General features: G+C 39.8%; 1 protein-coding gene across 7 annotated transcripts in view; it reads left to right on the top strand.

Annotated features, from left to right (window-relative positions):
- CREB5 (cAMP responsive element binding protein 5) overlaps window positions 1-25,827 on the top strand; it is a 258,154-nt gene that overhangs the window by 167,074 nt on the left and 65,253 nt on the right. For all 7 annotated transcript variants that reach the window (XR_011004819.1, XM_068208031.1, XM_068208039.1 and 4 more), the window contains 2 exons: window positions 19,022-19,148; window positions 21,271-21,381. Coding sequence is in view for 6 of the 7 variants with exons in the window: in XM_068208031.1 (XP_068064132.1) it covers window positions 19,022-19,148; window positions 21,271-21,381 (238 nt within the window). In the remaining variant the exon portion in view is untranslated. The remainder of the gene's footprint in view (window positions 1-19,021; window positions 19,149-21,270; window positions 21,382-25,827) is intronic.

The following is a 25,827-nucleotide window of genomic DNA, read 5'->3' as shown; positions in this document are numbered from 1 at the left end:
AAAACCTGACAGATTTAAGGTTTCTTTTGTGTCATAGCTGTACTTCATGCAGGTGAGCTATAACGGTAACCAGTTTTATGTGAATAACAGGCTTGTTGACTTAGTGGCTGAAATTAAAAACAGTAATTTAGTTTAAGTCAATATGATTTAATTTCTTAATTGTTCTGTTCAAATAAACAACAAGGACATTCTCAGGTTTTCAAGACAATTACATTTTTAAAATAACTAGCTAAATTTCCAGATTAATATGGCATTTCAAACTGGAATGTTTAAAAATGCTAACAATTTCTGCTTTTCCAAATATTCTATTCTTCTCCACTTCTATGATTTATGTTAGTTAATTTCTTAGTGAATTTAATAATTTTGGTCAACCTGAAAGTGCTGCTCTAGCTTTTGAGCTTGGCTGCAATTTCCTGCATAAATCACAGCAGTTACAGTGCAAGTGAATTCACTGCGATAGAGTATATTTAATTTGCACATATTCTGTAGATAATTGAAGTCTCTAGCCTCATGTAACTTCAGGGGTTTGAGGTGATATCAGGAGCCTCTATGAAAAACTTTCTGTCATTTCTAACACAAGCATGGCACCATTCTCATGATGAATAGTAAGGGGGTTGGTGCAAAAAAGGCTTTTGCAACTTATTTTTTTCCTGTATATCTTCGTCCTATCCTGGTGCAGGTTTCAGGGCCAGCAATGCATTGTGCTACACTTTCGTAATCTCTTCCCCTGGTAAAACTAACTGCAAGTTACTGTGGCTGAAGAAATTTTGCAAGGTTTGTAAAACTGAGGAATATTAGAGGAGGGCATGTAAATTCATGTAGCTGGATGATTGCAGGATTGGAGACTAGATGTCCGTAGAAAATGATTGAAAAAAACTTGTTTTTTTCACCAGTGACGGATTAACATCAACTTTTTACTTTTAACAGCATTTCCAATCTTTCAAGACCTCTGGGAAAGAGCTTCTTTTTGTGGAAACCTAGTGACCAAGCGAGTTAAACAGAGTTAAATCTTCTCTTTGGTGCCTTTATTCCCTGGAGTTTCAGTGACTTGTTATTTTGTCTGTCTGGGGTTTTGATGATTTGAAATACCAAAGGGACCTGTAAAGATTTTCACTTTCACACAGTCCTAAGGACTGGTGATCAGTAAGGCAGGTGTGACTGGATGCCCACAATGTTCATTGCATTTAAAAATCATGTTTTTGTTCCAATGGGGCATTCCTCAATTGTTTTTTCTTCTTCAGGTAATAGTTGGAAGTTAATGAGGAAGCCCATAAACTCCATTTTAAGATTGCATTCCTTAAGTTATAAAATGAAGGTCCTTTGGGTGAGACAAGATGTACTAAATATTAAACACATAATTCAGAATTACTATTTTTATTTATTGGCCTTCTTTCTCAGAAAAGAGCACAAATAAAAAATATGTAATCCTCTGTCTAAGAGGAAATCCATCAAAACCTGACAAGTTTTCTGTTTTTTTGTTTTTGGTGAATAGCAAGGTTTGGCTATGGTATACTTTCAGTTGGTAAACTTTTTATCCCATAATGTGGAGTTCTCATTTTGTTATTTCTCTTTGTGCTGATCCTTGATATGTTCCTTAAAAAAAAATTCTGAGCAGTTAAACCATATGTTTATATCATAGCTCTTAATGTCAAAATTTTAATTGATTTTCTCATATTAAGGGTTAGGAGGGGGCTGTATCATGTTCCACTACGTCATAAAAACAAAAATATTTAAAATATGTTTCAAATAAAATGAAGGGGGAGAAGAAAAAATGCTTAACTTAGAAAAGATGTGGGATTCATTAACAAAGGAAAATACTGGCCATGGACCAATGGCAAGCAAAATGTTTTGCCAGCAGTTTGCAGTTCACAGTCATCATTGCATGTCACTCCGCCTGTTGCACCAGCCCCTCCAACCATATAGGCCTTCCTTTTAAAGAGAAACCTGTCTGGTTTGAGTTGAATAAATTAATTTGGGTTTACTTAGTTTAAAAACAAAAATATAGAGGCCCCAATTTTATTTCATTATGCCCATGGGTAAAGCAGTCCAAGGTAATTGCAACCACAACGCTAGTTGCTCTATCTTAATTAAAGAGGGTTTTTTTGTACAGAGGTTTTTGCACAACATAATAAAATAGTTTGTGGTCTGGCTAGCCTCACTATCACAAGAGTGTACTCACTTGAGAAATTGTCCAGCTTTTCCAAAAGCTGAGGCCCTTCCACTGGAGAGGAAGCATGGAGCTGCTGAGCAGAGCACAGGTAGTTTACAGTAAGGGCACCGTCATAAATCATGCAGCAAACAGCCTTTCATACAGTCTCGTACACTAAGTGGCAGGCTTGTCAGCAGCAATGAATCTGGACTTCACTGGGTCTTTAAGCAATAATGTGCTCTGCAATGTGCAACACTGGTTACACACCTGTGACGAAACCTCTTACTTTTCCAAACTTCCCTGGCTGTGTTTTGGGTTGGATTTTGGTGGTTTTTTTTTTTTTTTTTGTTTGTCTTGTTTTGGTTTGGTTTGTTTTGTTCTTTGGTTTGGGTTTTTTTTTTTTTTTTTTTTTTTTTTTTTTTTTTTTTTTTTTTTTTTTGTAGGGGGATGTCTCCTTTGCAATAAATATGACATTGCTTAGCAAATAATTTTTAAGAAAAGGTATCAAAGATATTTAAATAATGTACTTGGCATTCTAATTAAAAAAATCTCTGAACTCAACTCCCAACAAGCACGGGTGAGATGGCCTGTTATTAGAAAAGTCAAAGGAGGCATGTTTGCTTGTTGAATAAATCAAGTAGCGTTGTAAAAACACTGTCTCGGGGATGATTAAGGGTAAGTGTTTTTCATTACTATGTTAAGTTCTCCTTTCTGTTGTGGTGCTTTTTATATCACATCAAGCTTAGCTATTTACTTACGCTGCTTTAAAAAGCCTCAGCCCCTCACATACTTAAACCATGACCCAGTGCATCGATTCAGAAAGACAGGAACCCAAGGTAACTTGACTTAATGCTCAAGAACCTGACACTGGTCCTTCCTTTGTAAGCTCTCTCTCTACATTTGATAAAACTGGCTTAAGTTTTTCAAATACTAGTGGGCCAGACCCAGGGTGACTCAAGTCAGTAAAATTTCACTGCTTTCAACAAATTCTCCTCCCTACCTGATGCTAGTGGTTTCCTTCAAGTTGCACAATTTTCCTTTTTCATAGATCTGAATACTCTGGTTTTAGGGCCACCAAAAAATTGTCCTGAGCCAGATCATAGTTGTGCTCCCTTGCACATTGGCAAGGGCACGGTTCACAAATATTTATGAAACTAGCAGGAAGGGTCTCAAGGTTAGCATAAGGAATATCAAAAGGGCCCTAGATGTCTTACTCAGTGAGTGACTGGCAGTGGATTTTGTTTCTGTTGAGCACATGGATTCTCCTATGGAGGGACGAGTGACTTTAGCTTCAATTGCTTGAACTGGCAAAGTTTCACCTGAGCCTGCATTTATGGAGAAGGAAATGCCAATGGGTTGTGCACTGTACCCCAAGGCAGGGCTCCAACCAAGGGGAGGGCAGCCCTTAGCTGCATATGGGCTGCTCTGAACCACCAGTAGCAGTGGCTGCCTGCAGGACAAGGGGAGATGGAACATGTGGTGTATGACAAAGCTGAAGTATCTTCCAGCCTCCTTAGGCGTGGCTCAGGTCCTTGGCAGCACTGGCTACATAGGTCTGAGTGTGTGATTATAGACAGCTGGGCTTCCTAGAGGTCTTCAAGCCTAGAATTAGCCATGTGTAAATGGGAAGAATTAGCCTAGAGCTGGACCTGAGACTTCCATCCTCTGCTCTTAAGTTCAGAACATGAAAATACTGGCTTACTTTCCACTCTGTGTGGCAAAGCTGAAGCAACAACATCCAAATATGCTTCTAGGATGCAGCTGCCAAAGAAACGTTTCACAATGAACACAGAGGGGCATCCCTGTGGCAGCCTCAGCTGAGGTGCTAATGATTTCATAACCTGTTCCTTTATTATGCAAGCTACAATACCTGCTGAGACTGGTCAGCATGGGAGCGCCTGCTGCCAGGACAGGATCCAGGGCACAATGGTGGATTGATAATGGGTTTGCACGTGGAACAGATCTGTACTGTGGGTTTTACATACATGGCTTTGAAATGACAAGAAAACAGCCACTTTCTATTTCCATTTGCATTAGAAGCTTCTTATGAATATATGAAATAGAAATTTATTGTGACCATAACACTACTGCAAATTAAAATCAGATCCTAAGTCCTCTGTGAAAAAGCTGCTCATTATAATATGTGGAGATGCCAAAAATGATACTAAATGACACTTCAATTTAAATCCCAAGTACTATGCTTATCCATAATTTAGGGTTAAATAAACACTGTAAATAAGACCAGGAGCTAAGCAACGTTTACAGGGGTGGAGGATGTCCCAGTAGATGTATAGCCACAAACTGAAGAATAAACAGCTGGTTGTGTGTGTCTGCCAAATACAAAGTGTCTTGCATACTTACTGCTGCATTTTCTTTTCTCAAGTAACAGATTACCTTTGTTACATATCCTGCATGGACTGGGTCAAGTTTATATGAGATGCAATGTTGTTGATTCGGATGGTTTGTTGTTATAGAGAGAGAAATAAAGGCAGATTTCTGGTCTAAAGGTACACCTATTCCTAAATGCTTAGTTTCTTGTCAAATTTTATGTACATGACATTTTAAGGACTTGTTATCTGGTAGGCTAATGCAAGGTCTAAATCCATGCTTCACAAAATACAGAGACCAGGGGAAAATAAAATACAAACATGCTGCTGATCTGCAATGTGACTTTGCCCCTATTCTTTATGCTCATCATATTTGCCTTTCCTATTAAAAAAAAATAGAACAACAGCAGAAAATGTGGAGCAGTGTGAGTAAGCCATGGCTTCCGACCCCTGGAAATCAGCCATACTCACTGCTGTGCAAATTCCTGCTGCTCTCTGAGCTGAGATCATACTGTTGGAGATGGCAAGTGTATAGAGCACAGATCTGTATCTTTCTTCCATTGCTAAATATTAACAGTAAAAAATAAATGCAGGTGATGCAACAGGCTTTGACTGGGTCTATTTATGTGACTGTTGAGATATTTTAACCGGATCAGTAAAATACTTGGCTCCCTGTGACCAAAGCAAATAGATACGATGTTAGTGCAAACTGAGCGGAGCTGCCACTTTGCTGTTTAGGTGAAGTTAATATTTTTTATCATGTTCACCTGCAGTGTATTGACATGTCTCAGGGTACATGGGACAAGCACTTATTTTCTAGGAGACATCTGGAAAAGGACACATCTCCTTTCCATTATTCATCTTCTGCTTCGTCCCCTCCCTGAGCTGAGTTGTTTTCCTCTGTCCTCCCAACTGCTCCAAGCAGTTAAAAAAAAAGAAAAAAACCTCACAAAACCAACTAATGTTTCTTGAATGTCAGCATGCACTGACTGTCAGGCCAGCAGGACAAACAAATTACATTGTCAGAGGCTTTCCACTGACAGCTCCAGCCTACCCGTTCCCACAGTTTAAATCTGGAAACTCTTGATGCAAATGCTGCAGTTGATTCTGATGGCTATAGTGGCACTTCACTGAAAGGTGGTACTTTGGAGTTGGGTTTTGCAGCACTGGGAGTTGATGGGAGTCGAAATGATGCTTGTCCTTCTGGGAGGGCATTTTCCATCCTGCGTGTCCACAGGAGATCATTGGCAAATGTGCAAATGCAGCAAAAGAGCTACTTCTAGCCTGGTCAGCCTGGCCTTTTTGAAGTATTTTATGCAAAGATTATTTCCTCCTTGCTGAATCATTGTGTTGAAGACTGTGGAGTACAAGATCTTAAAGTTATCCAGTACCCCACAGAGTTTTAAAATTCACCTGACTCAACTTTTGTCTCTGCTGATCATAGTGCTGGTCTTTTACTTCCCCTGGCATGGCAACTTTCTAGTTAAAGCACTGTTTCAGTGGCAGTTCTCAAAGGGAAAAAAGTGGAGGAAAAATGAAACAGTTCAAACCATGACTATTCATGGAGTATGCAAGAAAACTTATGGTTCATGTAAAGACATTAAACAAATAATTAGCAGTCTGTTAGTTCACAGTGCAGACTCTTGTAAGCTGGCAGGATGACCTGAGCTTTTCTAACATGAATCTCTACTGACCAATTAAGCCCTTTACTCTAAACTGGTGCATAGGGTGTTATTTTAATCTTCAGTGCAAAGTTCTGGTTTGGGAGTATGTTTCCTCTTCAAGACAGCATTTCTTTCAAGACAAAGATAAGATAAAATAAAAAAAAAATGTCCAAAGAACAGTCCCCCATCTCTGAAACAGTAAACCAAACACATCAATACTAATTGGAAGGTAAAGATGTAAAATAACTTTTTTTTTTTTTTCTTAGTATGATGTAGCATGTCATTAGCAGGCATAAAGTCAGTATTCAGGGTATAATTTAGGAAAATGTCTTCATAGGGGCCATACGTTTTTATCAGTCTCATTATGTTCTAAATGACTGTATTAGCAGCATTCCTGTGAACTTTAATGGCAAGAGCACCATGCCCAAAAGAAGCAATGGCAAGAGCATCATGCCACCTCTCCTTGTCTTTCTCAACTCAACAGTATGTGGTGCACAAGGCAAATAGGATGAACAGAATAGTGGAAAGGTGCTTTGCAGATCAGCATAGGCTTCAGAGATTGTAGCAAGAAGAGCCAGGGTGGAGTTTGGCGAGGAGGAATTTTGTGAATATTATGGTGATCCATAATACTGGATCTGCTTCGCTTCATAAGCTAATCACCACCAGGGATTAGGGCAATTTACTTGGTAGCAGTTCACAGATGTCAAAGTGGAAAATGGAGATATTTTTTTCTTTTGAGGCATAAGACACAGATCAGTGTCAAAGCTTGTTTTACAACTGGATGTAGTGCATGTTATATACTGTCTGTTTATGGAGTGTGCGTGCATGTGTGGGTATGAGTGAGATTCCCAGTTGGTTTAAATCCATTGTCTTTGGCAAAGCTGTGTGCTGTATACCATTGAGAATTGGCTCTCTCGCTGTTGATGTATTCATTCTATTCTTGTTTTCTCAAATGATTGTATTAACTGGGCTACAGCTCATGAGGTCTCTTTTTTTTCAGGTTTATATTTCCTCAGCAATAATTCGGTCATAAATAGGCACATTTTGAAGATCACCAGATAGACTAATGTGGAAATATTTTTAGGAGAAAAGTTTTGAATATGATTTTTGAATCTTGAGTGTCTCATTTTAAAGAATAGTTCAAAAGAGAACATCAAATTCCTGGTTAAAAAAGCCAACTTAGAAGTACTTACCTTCTCATCTTTTATTCCATTTCCACTTGCTTCTATTTAGAACATTTCATAACAGTAAGTATCCTTTCTGCTTTAAGCTAGAGAGTAAAAATAAAAAAGTGTGCTTTGGTATTTGCATTACTGGTCACTTAGACTTACTGCTTTTTATCACGTATATTGGCTGGTTTGTATGCATATTTCTTAAACCAAGTTTTAAGATTTACATGTTATCTGGAATTTGATCTATAATTTGAAAGGCTACTGTAGCCACAATAAGAATGAAAATAACCCTGAACTGTTGAAAATTCAGCTCGAAGCACCCAAAGTGGTAATGACGGCAATAGTAGTTTTGTCGATATTTATAAATCAATGCAAACCAGAAACTGGATGTTTTAATTTAGTACAGTTTCAGTGTAACTGATACCCTCAAGTTTAGAGCTTTAAGCTTTGTGAAGTGCAATGTTATTGCAGGGCATGCATCCAATTTTTAAAACATTATATAGATTGGAGACAGATGAGCTTTTCAGAATTGTTTTAGGCCTATTTTGAGTGAATGCCTGAGATGCATTTGCCAGTGGAAATTAATTGCATTGATGTGAAAACAAATGAACCCCAACCTCAAAATTAGCCGCAGGTTCCTGCTTGAACCAGTACTTAAAAGAGTGGGAGTGGGCACGGATAGTGACTGGGAATTATGATGAAAATGTACACTTTGCTGGTAGAATAAAATAACCTTTCTTCAATGCCTGCTCTTTTTTGCTGTCTCTCTTTGCATGCATGCATGCATAGAGAGAAATTTTCCCATGTATCTGAGGCTGGACACGAGTGGACAATGGCTTTTATTTGCTGTCATTGCTTCCCTTTGCGTGCTGATGGAAACCTTTGCTGGCCTGTATCAGCAGCTAAGTGTCAGCAAAACCTCCCAGAGCCACTACCTGTAGTGCTTCTGTTGTTGTCATGGGGCATTTCTGGAGCATACATTTCTTGGGCATTGTGCTAGGTGAATTTATTAGTAAACAGCAGCTACCGTGATTTCCACCCTTCAGTGTGATCTGCCTTAGCTATGTAAGAACTGTGTTTGTGATTTCTGTTTCTTTGACTGATGCTCGCAATCAGTGGATATCTCCCAGTGAGAGGTAAGCAGAGAAGGCATTGTGAATCCTTTAAATTACAAGAGCAAACAACACTGGCTTGGAGCTGATCTCTGTTGAAGTACAGCTGCAGCAGTTCTCCATGACTTTGTTCTGTGTACCTTGAGATTCACCTCTTCCCTGTGCTTCTCATAATTTGTACTAATATAGCGGTCAGCTGGGATTTTTGGCATGTTTAAGAGATGAAGCACGTGCAAAGGTTCTTCCCAAGAAATGGCATATATTAATTTTGATTTTCATGCAAGTTTGAAGGGAATCAGTGAAGTGGGTTGGGGGTGGGAAGAGGGTCACTGAAGATACATAGCTATTTGGCAGCATTAAAATATTTTTACACCTGGCAATGACTTGCAGAACAGATAATTGAGAGTACACCCTCATGAATGTGCTCCTCTGCTTCCTCCCCCACTGAAGCAACCAGCAGCTTTGAGACACTGAGCATATTTGGGGCTGTGACCATGGTCAGCCATACTAACTTTCCTGGCTGTAGAGAGAGGCTGGCACTGCAGGAATAATGTGCTGATGGCAGAAGTGCTTGGGAAGAAAGGAGCTTTTAAAAGCACAGTTTCTCTATAGCAATCTTGTTAAAGGATAGGATTAAGACCTGGATTTTGGCCTGACGCTGATGTCATATATCATCTGAGAGTTTTTCAGGCTTCTAATTTTCAATTTTGCTTATTTCCTATTTTGTTTAGGAAATCATGTAGAATTATCTTACATAATGCCTTTCTTAAAGATTTCTACAGTATGTGTTACTTTTATAGTATTCTTAGTGTTGAGTGTAGAATTTAAATCTCAGTAAATAAACATGTATATACATCTCACATGGATATACATCTACATATTGTCTTCATTAGTGACTGTGCTCTGCTAACCAGAGCAAACTCTGCTTTCTATAGTGGATACAGAAGACTTGTGACTTGTCAGCAGGAGACACACCGAATCTGCCAGTGACAGATGCTGGACTGTTTTTTTCTCATTTAGGCTGTTTTCTTTAGTCAATCTATTTTCTAGCAAAATTGTGATCAAATCTCAGCTCCATGCCCAGCCATAGCGTTGGGGCTGCATGTGCTGTGAGTTCTATTGCCACATGGTCTTGAGACTCAGCAACATTGGAGCCACTGTCTTTGTATAAGCTCTAGACTGATGAGCATGAATGAGAAACTGATGGTTACAGTTTTATTAGTTTATTAATATGGAGCTGAGGAAAAGTGAAGATTCAGATTAATCACCTTTTGATTAATATTATTTTGTATTGAAATTGCTGGAAGCTTCCTTTGGGGTCTTCTTCATCTTTTTGTTGACTACCCACAGCAGCTGTTTTTCTGTGGGGACTAACTAAATTACCCATGACCAGAAACTGGCTTTCTCTTAACTAGCAATCTTAATTTGATTAATTAATGCGGGAGCCGTTTCCCAACCTCTTTGTGCACAGCAGCCTTTCTGCTCTAACTTTTACAACATTGGATGTGGGGGCCCACAGGGGCAATGTTGAGGAAGAAAAAGCCAAGAGAGGTAAAGCCACCCAAAATATTAGTATAGCAGTGCTGTCTGCCTGCAGGCACATGAAGACATCAGCAAGTACATCTTTCTTAGACACCCAGGCAGGCAAACATCTCTGAAACACAGGGGCATGAAACTGCTGCTGCAGCATCCATCATCCTGGGAAGGACAGTGAAAACATGTGCTGTCATCTTTGACATTTTAATTGAAAAGAAAGCTTACACAGATTTCGACCTTAAGCAGTATGTTTATACAAGTGTATACAGAGAAATAATCTGTCAGTTCAGTGCAGGCTCATTGCTATAGGAGTTGGTTTAGTAGCTGAACAATCCAACATTAGCTCACACACCTTGCCTTGTTCCATGCCTCAATAATTTTTAGTAGAAATACTTGCCTAGAGGCATGCAGTTATTAAAAAAGAGGCTCAGCTTGCTTAAAGTCTGGAATTATTAGCTCATGGTAACAAGCCTGCACTGGAGAAACTGTTGGTTCTTTGTTTTCATAACTTTGCTGTAATTCACAATCTTATTTTCAGAGACAAACTTCTGCATTGTTTGGGAAGTTAAAAGAAAAAAAAGGAAAAAAGAAAAAGAAAAATAAATCACTTTAAAAGTACTTTTTAGTATTTTTATTATAAAGAGGGTTTACAAAGCTCTTTTATCTTAGTATTTCTATTAAATTGCACTGGTCAAAATAATAACATTAAATAGAAAGACAATTTTGAGAAATTTGTTTTACCTCGTTTCCAGTATAGGAATCAGTTAATACTGAGCAATCAGTGAGAGGTCTCTGAAGACATCCTCAGCCTTTTAGGAGGGAGCTAACTCTTAAAAAAAGTGCTTTTTCTCCATCTTTTTTGCAACCTATTATGCCTTTCAGATGCAAAGTTGTGAAGGTCAAATAAAATCCATTTGCACTGCTGTAACATGTGTGAAAGGAGTCACTTGAGTGAATGAGGGCTCCAGCACCTTTAGACAGCCCAAACCTGGCAGAAGAGTTACTTGGTGTTCGGTTGTCACTTTACCCAGATGCTGGGTAGGTTTCTTTCCAGCTGATTAACCCATTGATATTTTTCTCAACAAGCCTCAGATTTTCAAATTTTCTTGATTTTGCTTGTCAGGCTGGAATCTTAAGCCCAGATTTTAAAAAGAATGGTCATGTTAAAAAGTGTTTATGTAAGCCTTATTGCCGTTATTATTCCTGGTTTTAAGTCAGCTGCCATTTGATGTATTTGTGTGTTATAGCTACCTATTTTTTCAATGAAAAATGATACACCTTTATTTGTGGGGCTGCAAAATCATTTGTTTTCCTGAAGAACTAAGCTTGGTTCTGTCTGAGCTGAGAGACTGTGGTGGCAGTGGAATCAGTTTGACATCTTTGCTTGCTTTTATGATCAAATCATATTTATATTGCAGTTTTTTTGGTTTATCCCTCTTCTCTTTTTTCTTATTTTAATGCAAGAATGTGTTTTTATATGGGCTAGTTCTTTATAATCCTTGAAGTTGCCTTTTGCAGTGTTTCCCTGTTTTGCTTTAACTATGCCATTATCCTTCACATATCATTTGTGAGTTCCAGCTGTGTGCATAACACTGTACAGAACATAAACTTCTCCAAGGAGGTTAAAGTCTAAGAAACCATTCTAGCTTTTCTTATTTTTCTTGTAATGGGTCACGCAATAAGACCCAGTGAAATATTTAGAGGGAAAGAAAGATTGAAACCAGCAGTTTCCAAGACCTGTAAGAGCCAAAAGTCAAATGTTAATGGGTTTTGTGAGGCTTCCAAGGACCTGCTGGTCCTTGTGCTGAATTTGCAGAGGTTCCTTAAACATGTGTTCAGGAAATATAGGTGGCATTCGCAGAACTGGAGTTTCTAAAGGCAAGATTTATAATGACTAAACCTTTAAATAGACTTTGGCCCACTAAATACATGATGGGGCTGCTGATTTGTGGGGCTTTTCTGCTACAAGCTCAGGTGAAAAGTACAGAGTTCTTAATACATTTTGAAGGCATTTTTCCACAGGATAACAATATTTTACTCTCTCTCTCTCTATATATATATATGTATATATCCATTCTCTGACTGGTTCTTTTGGTTGTTTTTTTATTTGTTTCACTTATTCTTTCCCTTCATTTGGATGTTCTGTCCTTGTGTATTAGAACAAGTGATCAAGAATACATTTCTCATGGAGTTGCTTTGTTTCCAACGAACAGCTTCTCCCCAGGTGACATTGAGGGACATTTGAATTGAGAAATAACACCTCTTTATTTGCTTTTGACTTCTGTTCTGTATCATTTCATATCTGCATGCTGCATCTTGCTTCTTTTGTAATGCTTGTTGCTGAATTCCTTCTTCCTCTGTGCCAATGTACAGCTTGTTACCTTAATTGTGCCAGCTCTTCTGAGACACTTACATGGGCTTTCCCTTCACTTCTGAATCAAGCTTCTTGTCTTTAAGACTTTTTGAAGCTTAGCCTTATCTTGTCTCAGTCCTCCAGTTTCTCATTACAGTGTCAAGCATCACTTTCACTATGCCAGTTTTTTTACCATCAGCTGGTTTCTCTTTTTCTGGCAGAAATCTCTTCTTGTCCAACACTGGGAAAATACCTAAAGGTAAAAGATATATGATACATGATACATGCACACCTAATTTAAAAATCTCTACAGAAAGCATAACTTTTTCTGGATGCTTCCCAAACACTCTAAGTTATGAGCCACAATTTTCCCTCCCCAGTGTTGCCCTTCTTGTGTCTCAGTCTTGGCTACTCCCTTCTTCTTGCAAACTTCCTTGGTCCTGTCATTTCTGAGCATATCAGTTAAATAAAAAAACATACAAAGAAACAAAAAGGCAACCAGAGTTGTGCCTCTAAACTGTCTCCAATTCTTTAGCATATTTATTTGCTTGTGTGTTCTATCTCTGTCTTCTACTTTTCATCTGGTTTGTGTCCCTAGAATGTAAACACGCTCCATATGAATTGTCTCTTATCTGTGTTTTTACAGTGCCAGGCTCAACGGGGTCCCAGTCCCAACTGGGACCTTTGGGCACCACCACAGTATAAATGTCTGCTACTGATAATAATAATCTGCCCACATCATGCAGATGTCTGAATTATCTGAGAAATACAAGCAAGGATCTTTACTAGGTTGGCAGGGAGCCATGAATTCTAGGTGCCAGTTTTCTTTTCCCCTGAATATGGTTTGACTCCCTGAAAAATTTTGGTGACACAAACCTCCCACTTCTTGGAAAGCTTGGCTCTCTGGTGGTGATGTGATTAAAACATCATTAAACATGGCATACAGCAGGTCAGGTGAGGTCCCTTGCAACTATGCAAGGTATTCCAAGTACTGGTATCATGCTTTGCTGTTGCTTTCCCTTGTGTTTATTTTTTCTTTCCTCCTCTGAACAAGAAATAGATAAATTGAAGCTAGACACAAGTGCCCTACTTTGAGGGTGAGAAATAATGGATCGCAAATATGGAAAGCCCTAGTTAAATTGATAGGTTTAAATAATAGCAGTGTGGATCAAAAACCAGCAGACAGGCAGTAAATGAGGCAGCCCTTCCAGTCAGAACACATTTCCAGATTAAAACATCCCCTCCATGTCTTTGCCTCTGACTGAATTATTCAAATATTGAAGGCCCAGGACAGCACTTGGGCCAGGCACTCTGGCTGCAGTAGCTGCTGTAAAAGCAGCTTGCAGCTGGTCTGTGGAAACACATGCTCCAGGGAACTTACTTTCTGCAATGAAAAGTTTAATTGTGACAGTACCTGGCTGTCAATGAGACTTTCAGAGGATAGACTGCAGCCAGCTGTGCTTATTCTCAGTATGGTAGGCTACTTGGGGGCTTAAGCCTGAAAGCCACCCAAACCACATGCACATACTGACATCTCTTGAAAGATCCAGGCTGCTGGCATGCAGTGATTGCTCCTCATTGCATTGATCATAACGATATCATTGCTGCCTTATTCACCTCTGTCTCCCTATTGCTTCTACTCACTTTCCCTCATTTTTCCTTCATTTCCAAGCTTTTTGGGGCAGAACCTCAGCCACCTCACTATTTTAAACCAAGGCTTCTAGGCACTGTTGTAATAAATATGTAGATACATGCATGTTTATACATATAGATATAAATGGTGAAAGTCTGATCAAGTGTGTTGTGTAACAGCAGTGTGGTACAGAAATCCCTCAGCTAGTGCTGAGCTGACAGGGCAAATTTCCACAGCACAACCAGCCACATGTGGGATGCTCTGGTGTGAGCTGGCTTGGTCTGAAAGCTATGGAAAGTCAAGAGATGAGTTCCTTTACTCCGGTGCAACTCAGTATATTTCTGGCTAAACTTTTTCCACACCAGAGCTAGCCGAAGTGGCACAAAATGGGGTTGTGATGTAGGTATTCTTGATGACCTTGCATGAATGTTACATGCAGGGGCATAAGGAGCAGGAGAGAGGTCACAGTAATACCCACTGACCTGGAGTGCTTTACCATAGTAGAAAACATTCTGCAGTGATACTTTAAATAGCATCACATAGCCCCAAATGGACTAGGTCAGTAGGAACCTACTCTCATGAGACCTCAGCAACAAATTGTCATCTGCCCAAATTGTCCTTGAAGACTTCAAGTTAAGGGAAACCTAGTCCTTTAATAGATGACTGTAGTGTTTGGTCATCAGGCATCATATCCGTCAGCGCATTTGGTATTAATCAAGGAGGCAGACACTGAAGTATATATCCTAGATATTTGATTGCATTAGAGGAGTTATCTTTAATCATTGGGTAGAGTCATATGATGGAACATGATCGAGTCACCATGGCTTAGCAGGGTACCACCCATCTGTTTAAATGTTAATAAAGGTGACTCATGGTGTTAGCACGACCATGCAGAGGAAGAAGAGCCAACATGGTCAGTTACAGCAGCTTGGCTAACGTGAGGTATTTTAGTAAGCCACCGTAATGCCGACTATCCAGGCCACGTACGCCCAAAGAGACAGCATACAAATGCTGGCTGAGACCCCATCATGTTCAACAGCAGGCTTCTGCTGGAACACAATAAAAATTCCTAAATTTTGGAAATATTTCACGGGTAGCCAGATTTTCAGTGAGGTTGAGCATCTGCCAGTTCTCTATCTTACATGTCCTTTATCTGTGGGCTGTTTGCCCAACAGCCCTATTTATTTAGCAACACAGGTGCCAAGGAATGAAAACCTCCCAGTCAGCAATATTGATTGACAGGCTGCAGGCAGTACATCCTCAGCATTTACAGAGGAGCAGATTCAATATGTCCACCAAAAAATAACAAGTATAAACTCTCACTGACTTTCTTTGCTGCCAGATAGAAAGCAACAACAAAAGAGATTATGTTGTCCTTGGAAGAGATGTCTTAGACAAATTCAGTATCTCAGCCTGTATGGTTCTGTGCCATACACATTACCTGAGCTCTGTGAGAGTGAGTGTGCAGGAGCACGTGCTAAATCCACAACCTGTATTCAGTGTAGGAGCAATGGAGGTATCCATGAGTCATGGCCAATGTCAGTTTCCCTGATATGGGAGGGGGGAATCCAGAGTGCATTATGTAGCACTTTTACTGATGGTAGGAGCACTGCAGGCTTTTCAACAAAGAGGCTCAACCTTGAAGTGCAAGTCTTCTTTGACTGCTCTGCACCTCTTTTAAAAAGCAGACTTGGGAACAGACTAGCAGGAGTGTAGTAAGAAAAAAATACCTGAAGAACTGAAGATTTTTTTTTCCTCTAGCGAAGTGTAAAGTAGGTGCTTTCCCCTAAAATGAATCAGTGTTAAAGGTAAAACTGGGGACAGCAAGGAAGCTTCTTTGCCATTTTAATAAATACCAATAATTCCCTTGTGCCCATGCCACATATTCCCAAACTCATTAAAGCAATTTTTGAAATTTTTTTTGGCTCTGGAACATATAAGCAAAACCCTAACCATGCAGTCCCTTGAGAATCACTTGCACAAATTGTATAGGTCAGGCCAAAATAAGTTTCTGTCAAACAGCCTAACACCTAAGCTTATTAGGAAACTGGTGAATTGTACAAAGGGTCTGTATTTAAGGCACTCTCAGAATGAATAAAGGTGTGGGGGGCTCTTTTCACGGTGTTTTTTTACCTTGACCCCACTGAAAACTCAAGTGGTATTTTTATTGAATGTGTGATTCTGGCCAGTGCAATTCCCATATATTCTTTTCCCTAGATCTAAGTTCCCACACATCTGAGCTGGTGGGCAGAGTGGGCTTCAGAGTGGGCAGGTGGGTGCACACCTCAGTCTCATTCCAGGCCAGGCAGGAGAGTGCACCAGTACTTTCTCCTTTCCTGCCCACTCCTCCCACCCACTGTCTGGGAGGGAACCCCATGGGGTGTCCCCAGCCAGCATTGCAGCACACTCTGTTCTGCCCCTCAAATGTGCCAACTTGGGGCGCCAGCCCTTCTGTCTGGCACACGAACCTTAAAGCTTGAGGTAGAGAAGACCTGTTTGAGTTTGTTGTCATCTGCTCTGCAGGGCAGTAGTTCTCGTGAGTATGGGCCAGTGGGAAGTGGACCATGCTTGTAGGGGTCACCACAGCCTCCAAAAACCAAACTGAGATCTCCTCCTCACATTGAACCCAGTATCTCCTCACTTTTTTCTTTTCAAAAGAACATTGAATCGGCTTTTCACACTATTTTGACCCTGTCCTATTGATTTGTCAAGTCCTCATGTGTGAATGAGTGCTGGTACACGGAGCAGCTGAGTTTAAGTGGACAGTAGAATGGGTCAGGGTCTGTGTACTTTGAGTATATTTGCTGAGTTCATTTTCCTGAACTGCATCCATTCCACTTATGCCACTTCTGTGGCACCCCAGGCTCAGCCCATGTGCTGAGCTGACAGTAGAGCTGTGTACCTCAGAAATTCAATCATGCTCCCTCACAGAACTTACTGCACTCTCTAACAGTATTACACCACACATTTGGAAAATGTTGTCTTGAGTTTTTTTAAGGTGATATGAAGATGTAAGTACATCACATTCCTCCATCAGCAGATAACAAGGGAAGAATAGGAAGAGCTCCTTGTCTGTATCTGAGATACGTTTGTTGTTATTTTTGGGCTTCTTTCTTCCCCTTCTGAATAAGTACTGTATGTGTCTGGGAGGATTTTTAAAACATCCTTCAAACACAGGCTTTTTCTGTCCACAGAGAGCCAAGACAAAAGGATGGGTTCAGTTGTGTGCAGCTGCTAAAAGAGGGCAGCTGAGGGCAGAAGGGTGGGAGGAGCAGAGTGTCTCAGTATGAGGGAATTGTCAGGGCAAGGATTTTAAGGTGGCATTTGTTGGGATAGAAACGTTTCTAGGGAAACGGGGTTGAGGACATGAGTGTTGAAGGACTGCAAGTCCAAGGATGGGAAATACTGGGGAGTTTTAAAGAAAAGGGGATTAGGTGGTTTAAAGTCTTGGCAAAAGAGAAGGAGACTTGTATGTCAGAAGAAGGTGGTTTTGCCAACAGACAGGCACCTACAGTTTGGGACCCTGGATATGGTGTCCTCCAAACTGGATATCTGTGAGTCCCATTGCTCACAGCCTTTGGGCTTTTTGCACAATATTTGATAGCTGGAAGTGACAGCTAAAGTTAGAGGAGGGTTGTATGTATTCATGGCTGCCAGTACCACTTGCAATTGGGGGGGCAAAACCCCATCATTTGGTGTGACACAGTTCAGACCAAGCAGGATAGTCTTACCTCTTGCTCCTCTAGGGTTATGACTCTGCTCCCCCTGACCAGGTCAGCCCAATTTTGAGGCTTTTATGGCTAGCTGTGGATTGATCACTGAAGCAAAGGATACTTCTACCAAGGCTTTAAATCAACTGTGATGTTTTGAGGCTCTAAACATCTTAGACTTTTGCCATGATAGCCCCTGCAGAGGCTCTTCAAACTCCCAGATGATGCACCCTCTTCTCCAGTTCATCTCGTACCTTTAGGGGCAACTCTCCTTCCCACTAAAAAATCTAAACCATGTGCTATACAGAAAAGCTTCCTGTTGTCTGAGAACTTAACACACCTACTTGTACTGTCAGTGTTTGTTGAGGCACTATATGTGAAAACTATTTTCAGGGTTTTTGAAAGCTTGAAAAGATAGCAAATTACACTCACCTGAAACTTCAAGCAACTCACACTTTCTTCAAAACTAAAAAAACCCCAAAACAACAAAAAATGCTGATATAATTCCCAAGGGCACATTCTTAAAGGCTTTTTCCAAAGTGTAGTCCAAGCATTGTTTAATCCATTAATTTTATGATTCTTCTTTGTGAGTGGGCCTGCTTTCTCACATGCAGCTTTCCCTGTGCTGTACTTAAAAATATCCTTCTAAATCTTTTGAACCCCTTTTGCCAAAATAATTCACTCTGCTTTTCTGTAGTCCATGCATTTTGCTTTCATAAACTGCTTAATCTGAATGTAATTTTCCTAATTTTATTTCTACTTTTTTTTTTCCCATTTTTTATGTCCTGATGGTGTGCTAAGTGGTAAAATTAGTGATATTGTTTTGGAACAAAGGCTTGGTAGATTTTCACAGGAGAGATTATCAAGAGTGATTTGAAATACTCATTTTAGAGCGACTTATTTACAGGTGATACAATTTCAAAATTAATTTAAGAGTGGTTAATTTTCTGTCATAGTCTGAAAAACTATCATCCGGATATTTTTGTTCCTGAGGGCTAAACTTACAGCAGTGTACTCATGCCAGCTGATTTTTCTGTTTTGTCTGTAGAAAATCTTTTTGTACCATCCTTTGCTAGCCACTATGCTGTGCAGAGGTGCTCAGACTGAGACCTGCTGATAGGTTTACATTCATGTTATATCAGATGAACTATGCTGGAGCTTTAACTGATAAGGAGAATAAGGAAGGTGATTCATCTTCTTCTTGAAAACTTTATGTTCCACCGATTTATGCAGGAAAGGACAAATCCTGGATTGGTTTATCTGTGCGTGCTTGTCTGGAGCTGCCTGTGCCTACCAATGGCAGAGTAAGGCTTGTTTTGGTCTTCACAGTCCATGACAGCTTTCTTTTCTTTTCCTTTCTTCTAGGCCTGTCCCAGGTTCTCTGTCTTCACTACTGCACCTACACAACCGACAAAGACAGCCTATGCCTGCCTCTATGCCCGGCACCTTGCCCAACCCTACCATGCCAGGATCTTCTGCTGTACTCATGCCTGTAAGTTTTCTTACTTGGCTTTTTTTGCAGGGTGGAAAGTTGTGTTGTGTTAGATTCAATCTAAGCAGAGATGAAAGTCTTCTGGGTTTTGTAAAAACCCAGTGTAATAAGGAAGCGGGACCTTCTTTGGTGCTTCACCTTAGACTAGAGTATTTCTGATTAAGTTAATAGCATGCTGATTGGTGTGAGAGTGATTAGAAGCAGTTTACACGAGACTACAAATTGTGATTCTCATACTTGTTCATGTAAATGAGATCAGTATGTCTGTATTGGAACAAAAAAAATTTCTGAATTCAGGAAAAAAATGGAAAAGCAATGTACATAATTTATGTCAGTGAACTCTAAGTGATCCTCTTCTGTGGGAGATAACCACTTTGGAAGAAAAAAATGCTATTTACTTTTCTGGCCTGTTAACTTGCACTTATTGAGAACTAGGTAACAATTGCTGCTCATCTTTCATTATTTCTGGAAGGACAGGAGTATTTCCCAGCTTATAGAAGCCAAAGGGTTGCTTTACACCTGTGACTTCAAATTTTAAATTATTTAAATCTTTTAACCTTTTCAGTAGAAGACATTTGGGTAGGTTAGGGGTGGAAAAAACTAAGGATGACATGGGGAAAAGTGATGGAGAAAGACGTTTTTGCTAGATTTCAATGTGTTCAGTTTGCAAGGCAAACCTGAGAGCAATTGACCATGGCAGGGAGAAAAGCACTGCTTGTTCTAGCTTTGCTGGATCAAGGGGAACACTCCACAGAGATACAAAGATTCAGGTTTGGCTGCTGTTTGAGCAATCTTGAATAAGTTATTAATTATTAACTTGTCAATAAGGCTCTTCTGGAATATCGATCAGGAAGTTTAACAAAAAAAAAAAAACATAAGACATATCATTGTGGGAAGTTTTTTTTATGGCATGATTCCCAAGGAGCCTGAAATGCAACAAACATCCAGCAACAGTGTAAGTTCAGTGGCTTCAGTCTGCTGCCGGGGAGCCCTTTGGGCAGCCTCACTTGCAGACAAGCAGGTGTGCTCTGGCTGCGAGCCCTGGAGGGATGAGCGTGGAGGCGAGACAGACCTTGTCAGCACTGGCTGCTCGTCCTGCCCAACAGCACTCCTGAAAGGGCTGCAGGGGAGATGGCAGTGGGAGCTGCTCCCACCCCATGGAGAAATGAAAAAAGGGCCTTGGCAGCTTTTCTCCGCCAGGGGACATCGGGGTACTCGCGTTTCCCCAAAGCCCAGCACCCATTCTTGCAGGCATCATTGAGGGTGGGAGACAACACTTCACCACAGGGCACAAAAAAATAGCTCCCCTACTTGGATTGCTCAGAAGGACCCAAAAGTGTCTTTTTTGTAAGAACCAAAGATTCAGCAGACTGGCTCCAAGCAAGGTGGGGTGCTCAGCTCTGTCTGGAAGCAGCACCATAACCCTGCTTTACCACCCCTTACAAGGCCTAGCAGTGTGTGGGGTTTGTCTTTTTTTGGGGAATACCCTCATGGAAATTATTTTATAGAGGATTTACTGCCATTAGGTTTTATTTGTATCACTCCCTCCCAGCCTAGTGAGACTAGCTTGCAGAAAGGGCTCTGAACAGCCAGGAGAAATTTTGCTTTGTTTTTTGTTATCTCAGCAGTGCATGAAAACTTCCCTTACAAGACATGTGGAAAACTCTTCCCAGCTGAGCAGTCCGAGGGAAGGAAAAATAGCCAACTTATTTTCCATATGCTTGAGATTGTAGATTTTTATTTATGCTTTTAACAAGCTAAGTTGGGCTGCATTGGGAGGGGAAGCTACAATTTTATACAGTGATGCTTTTAAAACCACTTAACTCTGAGTGTTGTTATACTGAAAGGGAGAAAATCATTACAAAAAAGTGCAAACCTGGGTGGCTGCTACATTTGTTTATTAAAGAAACCCTTTCTTTATAATTGGCTCTGAGTTTTCAGGGCTGATTCTGATGAAACACACGCCTACGTGCATACACATATGCAATTCATGACACAGATTGTTATTTTCCCAGTCATGACTTGAAGAAATAAAGCTGAGTCCATTTAAATAGAAACCGAGAGTAAATTCTTGCAAATGTCTCCAGATGTTTTCAAAGCTTTTTTTTATTTCTTTTAAAAGATGGAGCGACAAATGTCAATGAACTCCAACATCATGGGGATGCAAGGGCCGAACCTCAATAATCCATGTGCTTCACCTCAAGTTCCCCCAATGCATTCAGAAGCCAAAATGGTAAAAAGAGAATTTTTTGAAAATTTTTTCGAAATTACTGTATTTTCTCATATTGCTGTTGCATACCAGTTACCCAGACAGTGGGGGGGGGGGGGGGTTGGGAGGGGGGGGATGTAGCCAGACACTGCTTACTTCATTCTTAGTCATACATTATACTCTTTTTTAATATGCTGTAGTAAATTGCCTTTGTGTCTATGAACTTTCAAATTGTTCTTAGTCCTAACTGACCTTTTGGTGAGAGGGAACTGAAGGGTGAACTATCTGATCCATACTGTGCTAAATAGGATTTTTGGTGCAGATCCGTAGAATTTAAGCAAATGGTCTGGTTGTTTCTCTAATGGTGTCTGTGTTCCACAACTTGAAAGAAAATTGTCAGTTAATAAAGAGTGCAGTATAAAGTGTGTGCTGCAGAGGGAGTGTACATAGTCCTTGTTTTTTCCAGATAGGAGCATGGTGTGTTAGAGTAGCATACCAAATAATATCTGTATCTATTTCTATCTCTATCTCTATTTCTATCTCTATCATCTCTATCTCTATCTCTCTATAAATGGGATATTTTCTTTTTCTGGCATGAAACAAAGGTGTTCCCATCAAAAAGAAGTGTCAGAATTTGGACAAATGTAATTTATTTATACAAGTCAAATGTCATAACAAAAAACAAAATTGTTTTTTAAAGTACTTCTACATCTCAAAAGATCAAGGCTTCTCAGGCATGTTTACTGATATAGGATTAATGTGGTTAAACTAAACTAGAGGTGGACACATGTAAGTTTTCCCCAGCTTTATATGCACACGTATGGAGGTATTTGGGACTAATATCCTTGAAATCAAGTTATCAGTGTAGAAACGTTTTGTCTTTTTAAGTTTCAGAACTGCCATTTGCTGCTGTCTAATGGAAATATGAAGACAGAAGTTTTTAGTTTTAACTCTGTAGGGTTTTTATCCTCTCAAGATATCTCATCATAGTGAAAAACAGGAGTAACTTCATTGAACTTCTTTCAGTGGCGTATTGCCAAGGTAAAATTGTCATAAGTGAGAGAAAGAAATCAAGCCAACAAAGATTAAGCAACCACATATTTTTATATATTTCTACTTTGCATGACTGGTGCAACTTTTAAAGTTGTTGTCATCCATCCTGAGGCAAAGAAAAATATCTACTTGTCTATAGATATGGTGCATATAAGACTCTGAGTTAAGAGCAACAACACATATGAGTTTATTCTACTTCTGTTTTCTTAGGCTGGGTAGGTCATGCCTTTGCCTCACTGTTGGTCTGGGTTAGGCTGTTAACCCAACCTCTGTTAACACTCTTTCTAAAACCACATTCTGTAAACATGCAGCCATTTGGCCAGAAGAAGAACGATAGCCAAAAATGCTGGCTCCGCCAGCCAAGGAAAACCTGTGGTCGAGAGTTCTCTCTGCTGTACCACACAGTGACGGTGACATGCCAAATGGCAACAGCATCTGCAGCAGAGCTTGTTAAAAACTTTTTGGAATAGGCAAGTGTTTTTTCAATGCAAGTGTAGCTGAGCCAAGCTAAATACTCCTTGGCTGAATAAATCCAAAACTGGCATCTGTTTTGGGGACTAAAGGTTCTGTAGTTTACTCTCTCCCCACACCCCCTGCCTCTTTTTTACTGGTAGTGTGAGGCTACTCAAGAATAAGATTAAATTATTGGTGCATATGGTGAGAATGCTGTGCTTTAATAACTGTAACTGTATATCAATACAAATTACCTTTTAATCTGGGTAAGCAAGTTTTGTCCCTAAATCTAATGTATGAAGGCATTTTAATGTATGAAGAAATTGCTATCTGTTCCAAAATGTGGTGTAGTGAACAAGCAGAGCCTTTAGTTCTGCCACTCTTCCAAGGGTAGAAAAAAATCTGCATACATTAACTCTTAAGAGGTATAACTCAGAGTTCCAGGACTTTTCCTATTTTCAAATGCAGGTTTGGGGTTTTTAAAATATTTTATATTTCTATATTCTAATTTTATATTTTGTTTCTGTATGAGCACACATGCAATGTAAAAAGCCTCTTCATTTAGCCACTGCTTTGAGGAATATGGATCTATTAACAATACTCTGCCTGAATACAAAGTAGGAAATATTCAGAGCAAAATTATTTCTTACATGCAAACTCATGGATTTTAAATCAGAATAATCTGTGTTACAGGGATGTTTGTTCTTACTATTAACTATTTCGCTTTTCCTCATACTTAAAGCATGGTACTTCGCATACTCTGGTGACAATTAAAAGTTAAAAGTGAGGGTGCTTAGTACCTTATCAGACTGTGTCCTGCATTAGGCAAGAATTTTAGTTTTGCCTGGATTCAGCTTATGCTATTACTGCTGGTGCATTCAACATTGCTTATGTTCTCTTTGGCTGGCCCACCCCGAGAAGAATGGATGTGTCCAACACCAGACAGAGTCATCTAAGATGCTTGTAGCTAGTGACCGAAGTAACTGGAGAAGTCCAGGGGACTTTGGGCCTGATTCATCAGGTGCCCAAATCCATGGGAGTATCAGCACTTTTGGGAGGCCTATGTGACAGAATGCAGGACAGGTTCCTCTAAATGTGAGACCTAGAGGTGAGACCAGATCCTTCTGGCCTCATGGCAGTATCTACATGAGCAGTGCAAGCACAGTTTGGCATGCAGCAGTCATAACACTGTTCGGTGACACGTGACTTAATTTGCCTCTGTAAAATGCATGTGAATAAATATCAGTAGAGATGCTGTGTTATGCCAGGTTTTTTTAAGAAAGCTGATAGATGGCAAAAGATTCATACCCTTAATTGGTTTATAGTGGGAAATGGGAGCCAGTCTGATAGATATATACATTGTCTGATATACAAGCAGATCTACACACAAATATAGACTATGTGTGGCATTAATGTAATGTTTCTATAATAAGCAATATGTGTTTTAATCACCTTGTGTCACCCGGCCTTTATGGAAAGCCACACTCTGCCGCCTAAGATACTTACTTCCTGGTTTAATTTTTTTCAGGATAACATTCCATCAAGTATTAAGGTATTGTAGATGACATCTGAGAACTGATTTAATTTATCACAGCAATCTCAGTTTCCCTCACAGTATGCCTCTCAATTAGGTTATCACCTAATGCTTTAAAACTGCCCTAGTAAATGAATGAGTGAACATCTAAATCAATACTGCTTTCTTCTTAGATTCACTGCTGAGTGGGTAAAACTCTTACGCTGCCCACCAAAAACACACATTGATTTTATATTAAAATATATTGCTGGAAAGAGGAGGAAACATGGAAACATATACCTCTTTAGTGTACATGGTAAAAATATGCAGAGTCACACATGTAGCATATTAACATGTGGTACAGTAGGCTGACAGTATTATGAAGTTGGAACTGTTGGCGGTGCCTTTGCCTGAATATACTGCCTGCATGCAGCTTGGTTTTGCACTTTCAGAGTACTGGAGATTTTAGAACTTGGAAGTGCAATACTGCATGGATTACTGGAGTGAAAGATAAATAGTGTGCACTGAACCACTGGAAGCCTGTGTGACAGGCAGGTCTTTTCCATGGACCTGATGCCTTTCTGTCTGAATTTTGCAAGGCATTGATCTTTATCTGCAGAAATTTATGGCCTCTGAAAGAAGGTATAAAAAGCAGACTGGCAATGAAAGAATTGAACTTAAAAATACAGTTCTCAATTTAATCTATTGATTTTTTTCTTTTACAATTTCTGTCTGCCACTTGTTTAATATGTAGTTTTATAAAATTTAAATTAAATGTTATATGTGTAGCTTGACTGTGCCTGTAATCCTGACAGAATGTGTATGGTTCTTTAGAAAAGAAAAGAAAATAAATTGTTTCTGTATCAGAAGCACATAGGACCTTGGGCTGTTGTTTTTGACTTGTAAGCATTACTGAACAGCAAAAAAAAAAAAAAAAAAAAAAAAAAAAAAAAAAAAAAAATTTGAAAGTATCAGTCAGGTGAAAGACTAAAAACATAACCAGAAAAGAAAAGTAATAATTTGGTAGAGTGCATGTTCCTAATTATTACAGTAAAATAACCAAACCTCCCAATATACCTAAGAATGCTGGACAGCTTTAGCAGAGGAGGAGAGAAGTTACAATGTCATCAGCACTAATTTTTATTCAACTTAATTAGAGGTAAGGTTCCTGTTGGTGTCTGTGTAAATCCCTGTGCAAGCATCACTCCGCTCTCCATCCTGGAAGAAAGGCCAGGCTGTCTGCAGAGACCTGGCTGCATTCTGTATGGCTCTAAGACAAGCACGTCTCGCTATCTGCAAGAACACAACATGCCAGCCAAATGGGAAAGGCTCCGCCGCAAAGGTTGAGGGCTTCCATCAGATGCAGATTATGGTCCGAGTTTGGATGGAGCCTTCTGCTGTTCCTTGTTTTACAAATAACGTGTGTTTCTGTGCCTGTGAGCTGTGACGGT

The sequence above is a fragment of the Anomalospiza imberbis genome, chromosome 1, assembly GCF_031753505.1.
Source record: "Anomalospiza imberbis isolate Cuckoo-Finch-1a 21T00152 chromosome 1, ASM3175350v1, whole genome shotgun sequence".
In the NCBI taxonomy this organism is placed as follows: Eukaryota; Metazoa; Chordata; class Aves; order Passeriformes; family Viduidae; genus Anomalospiza; species Anomalospiza imberbis.
The sequence above is the reverse complement of the archived record's forward strand: the minus strand, read 5'-3'. Positions and strand labels throughout refer to the sequence as shown.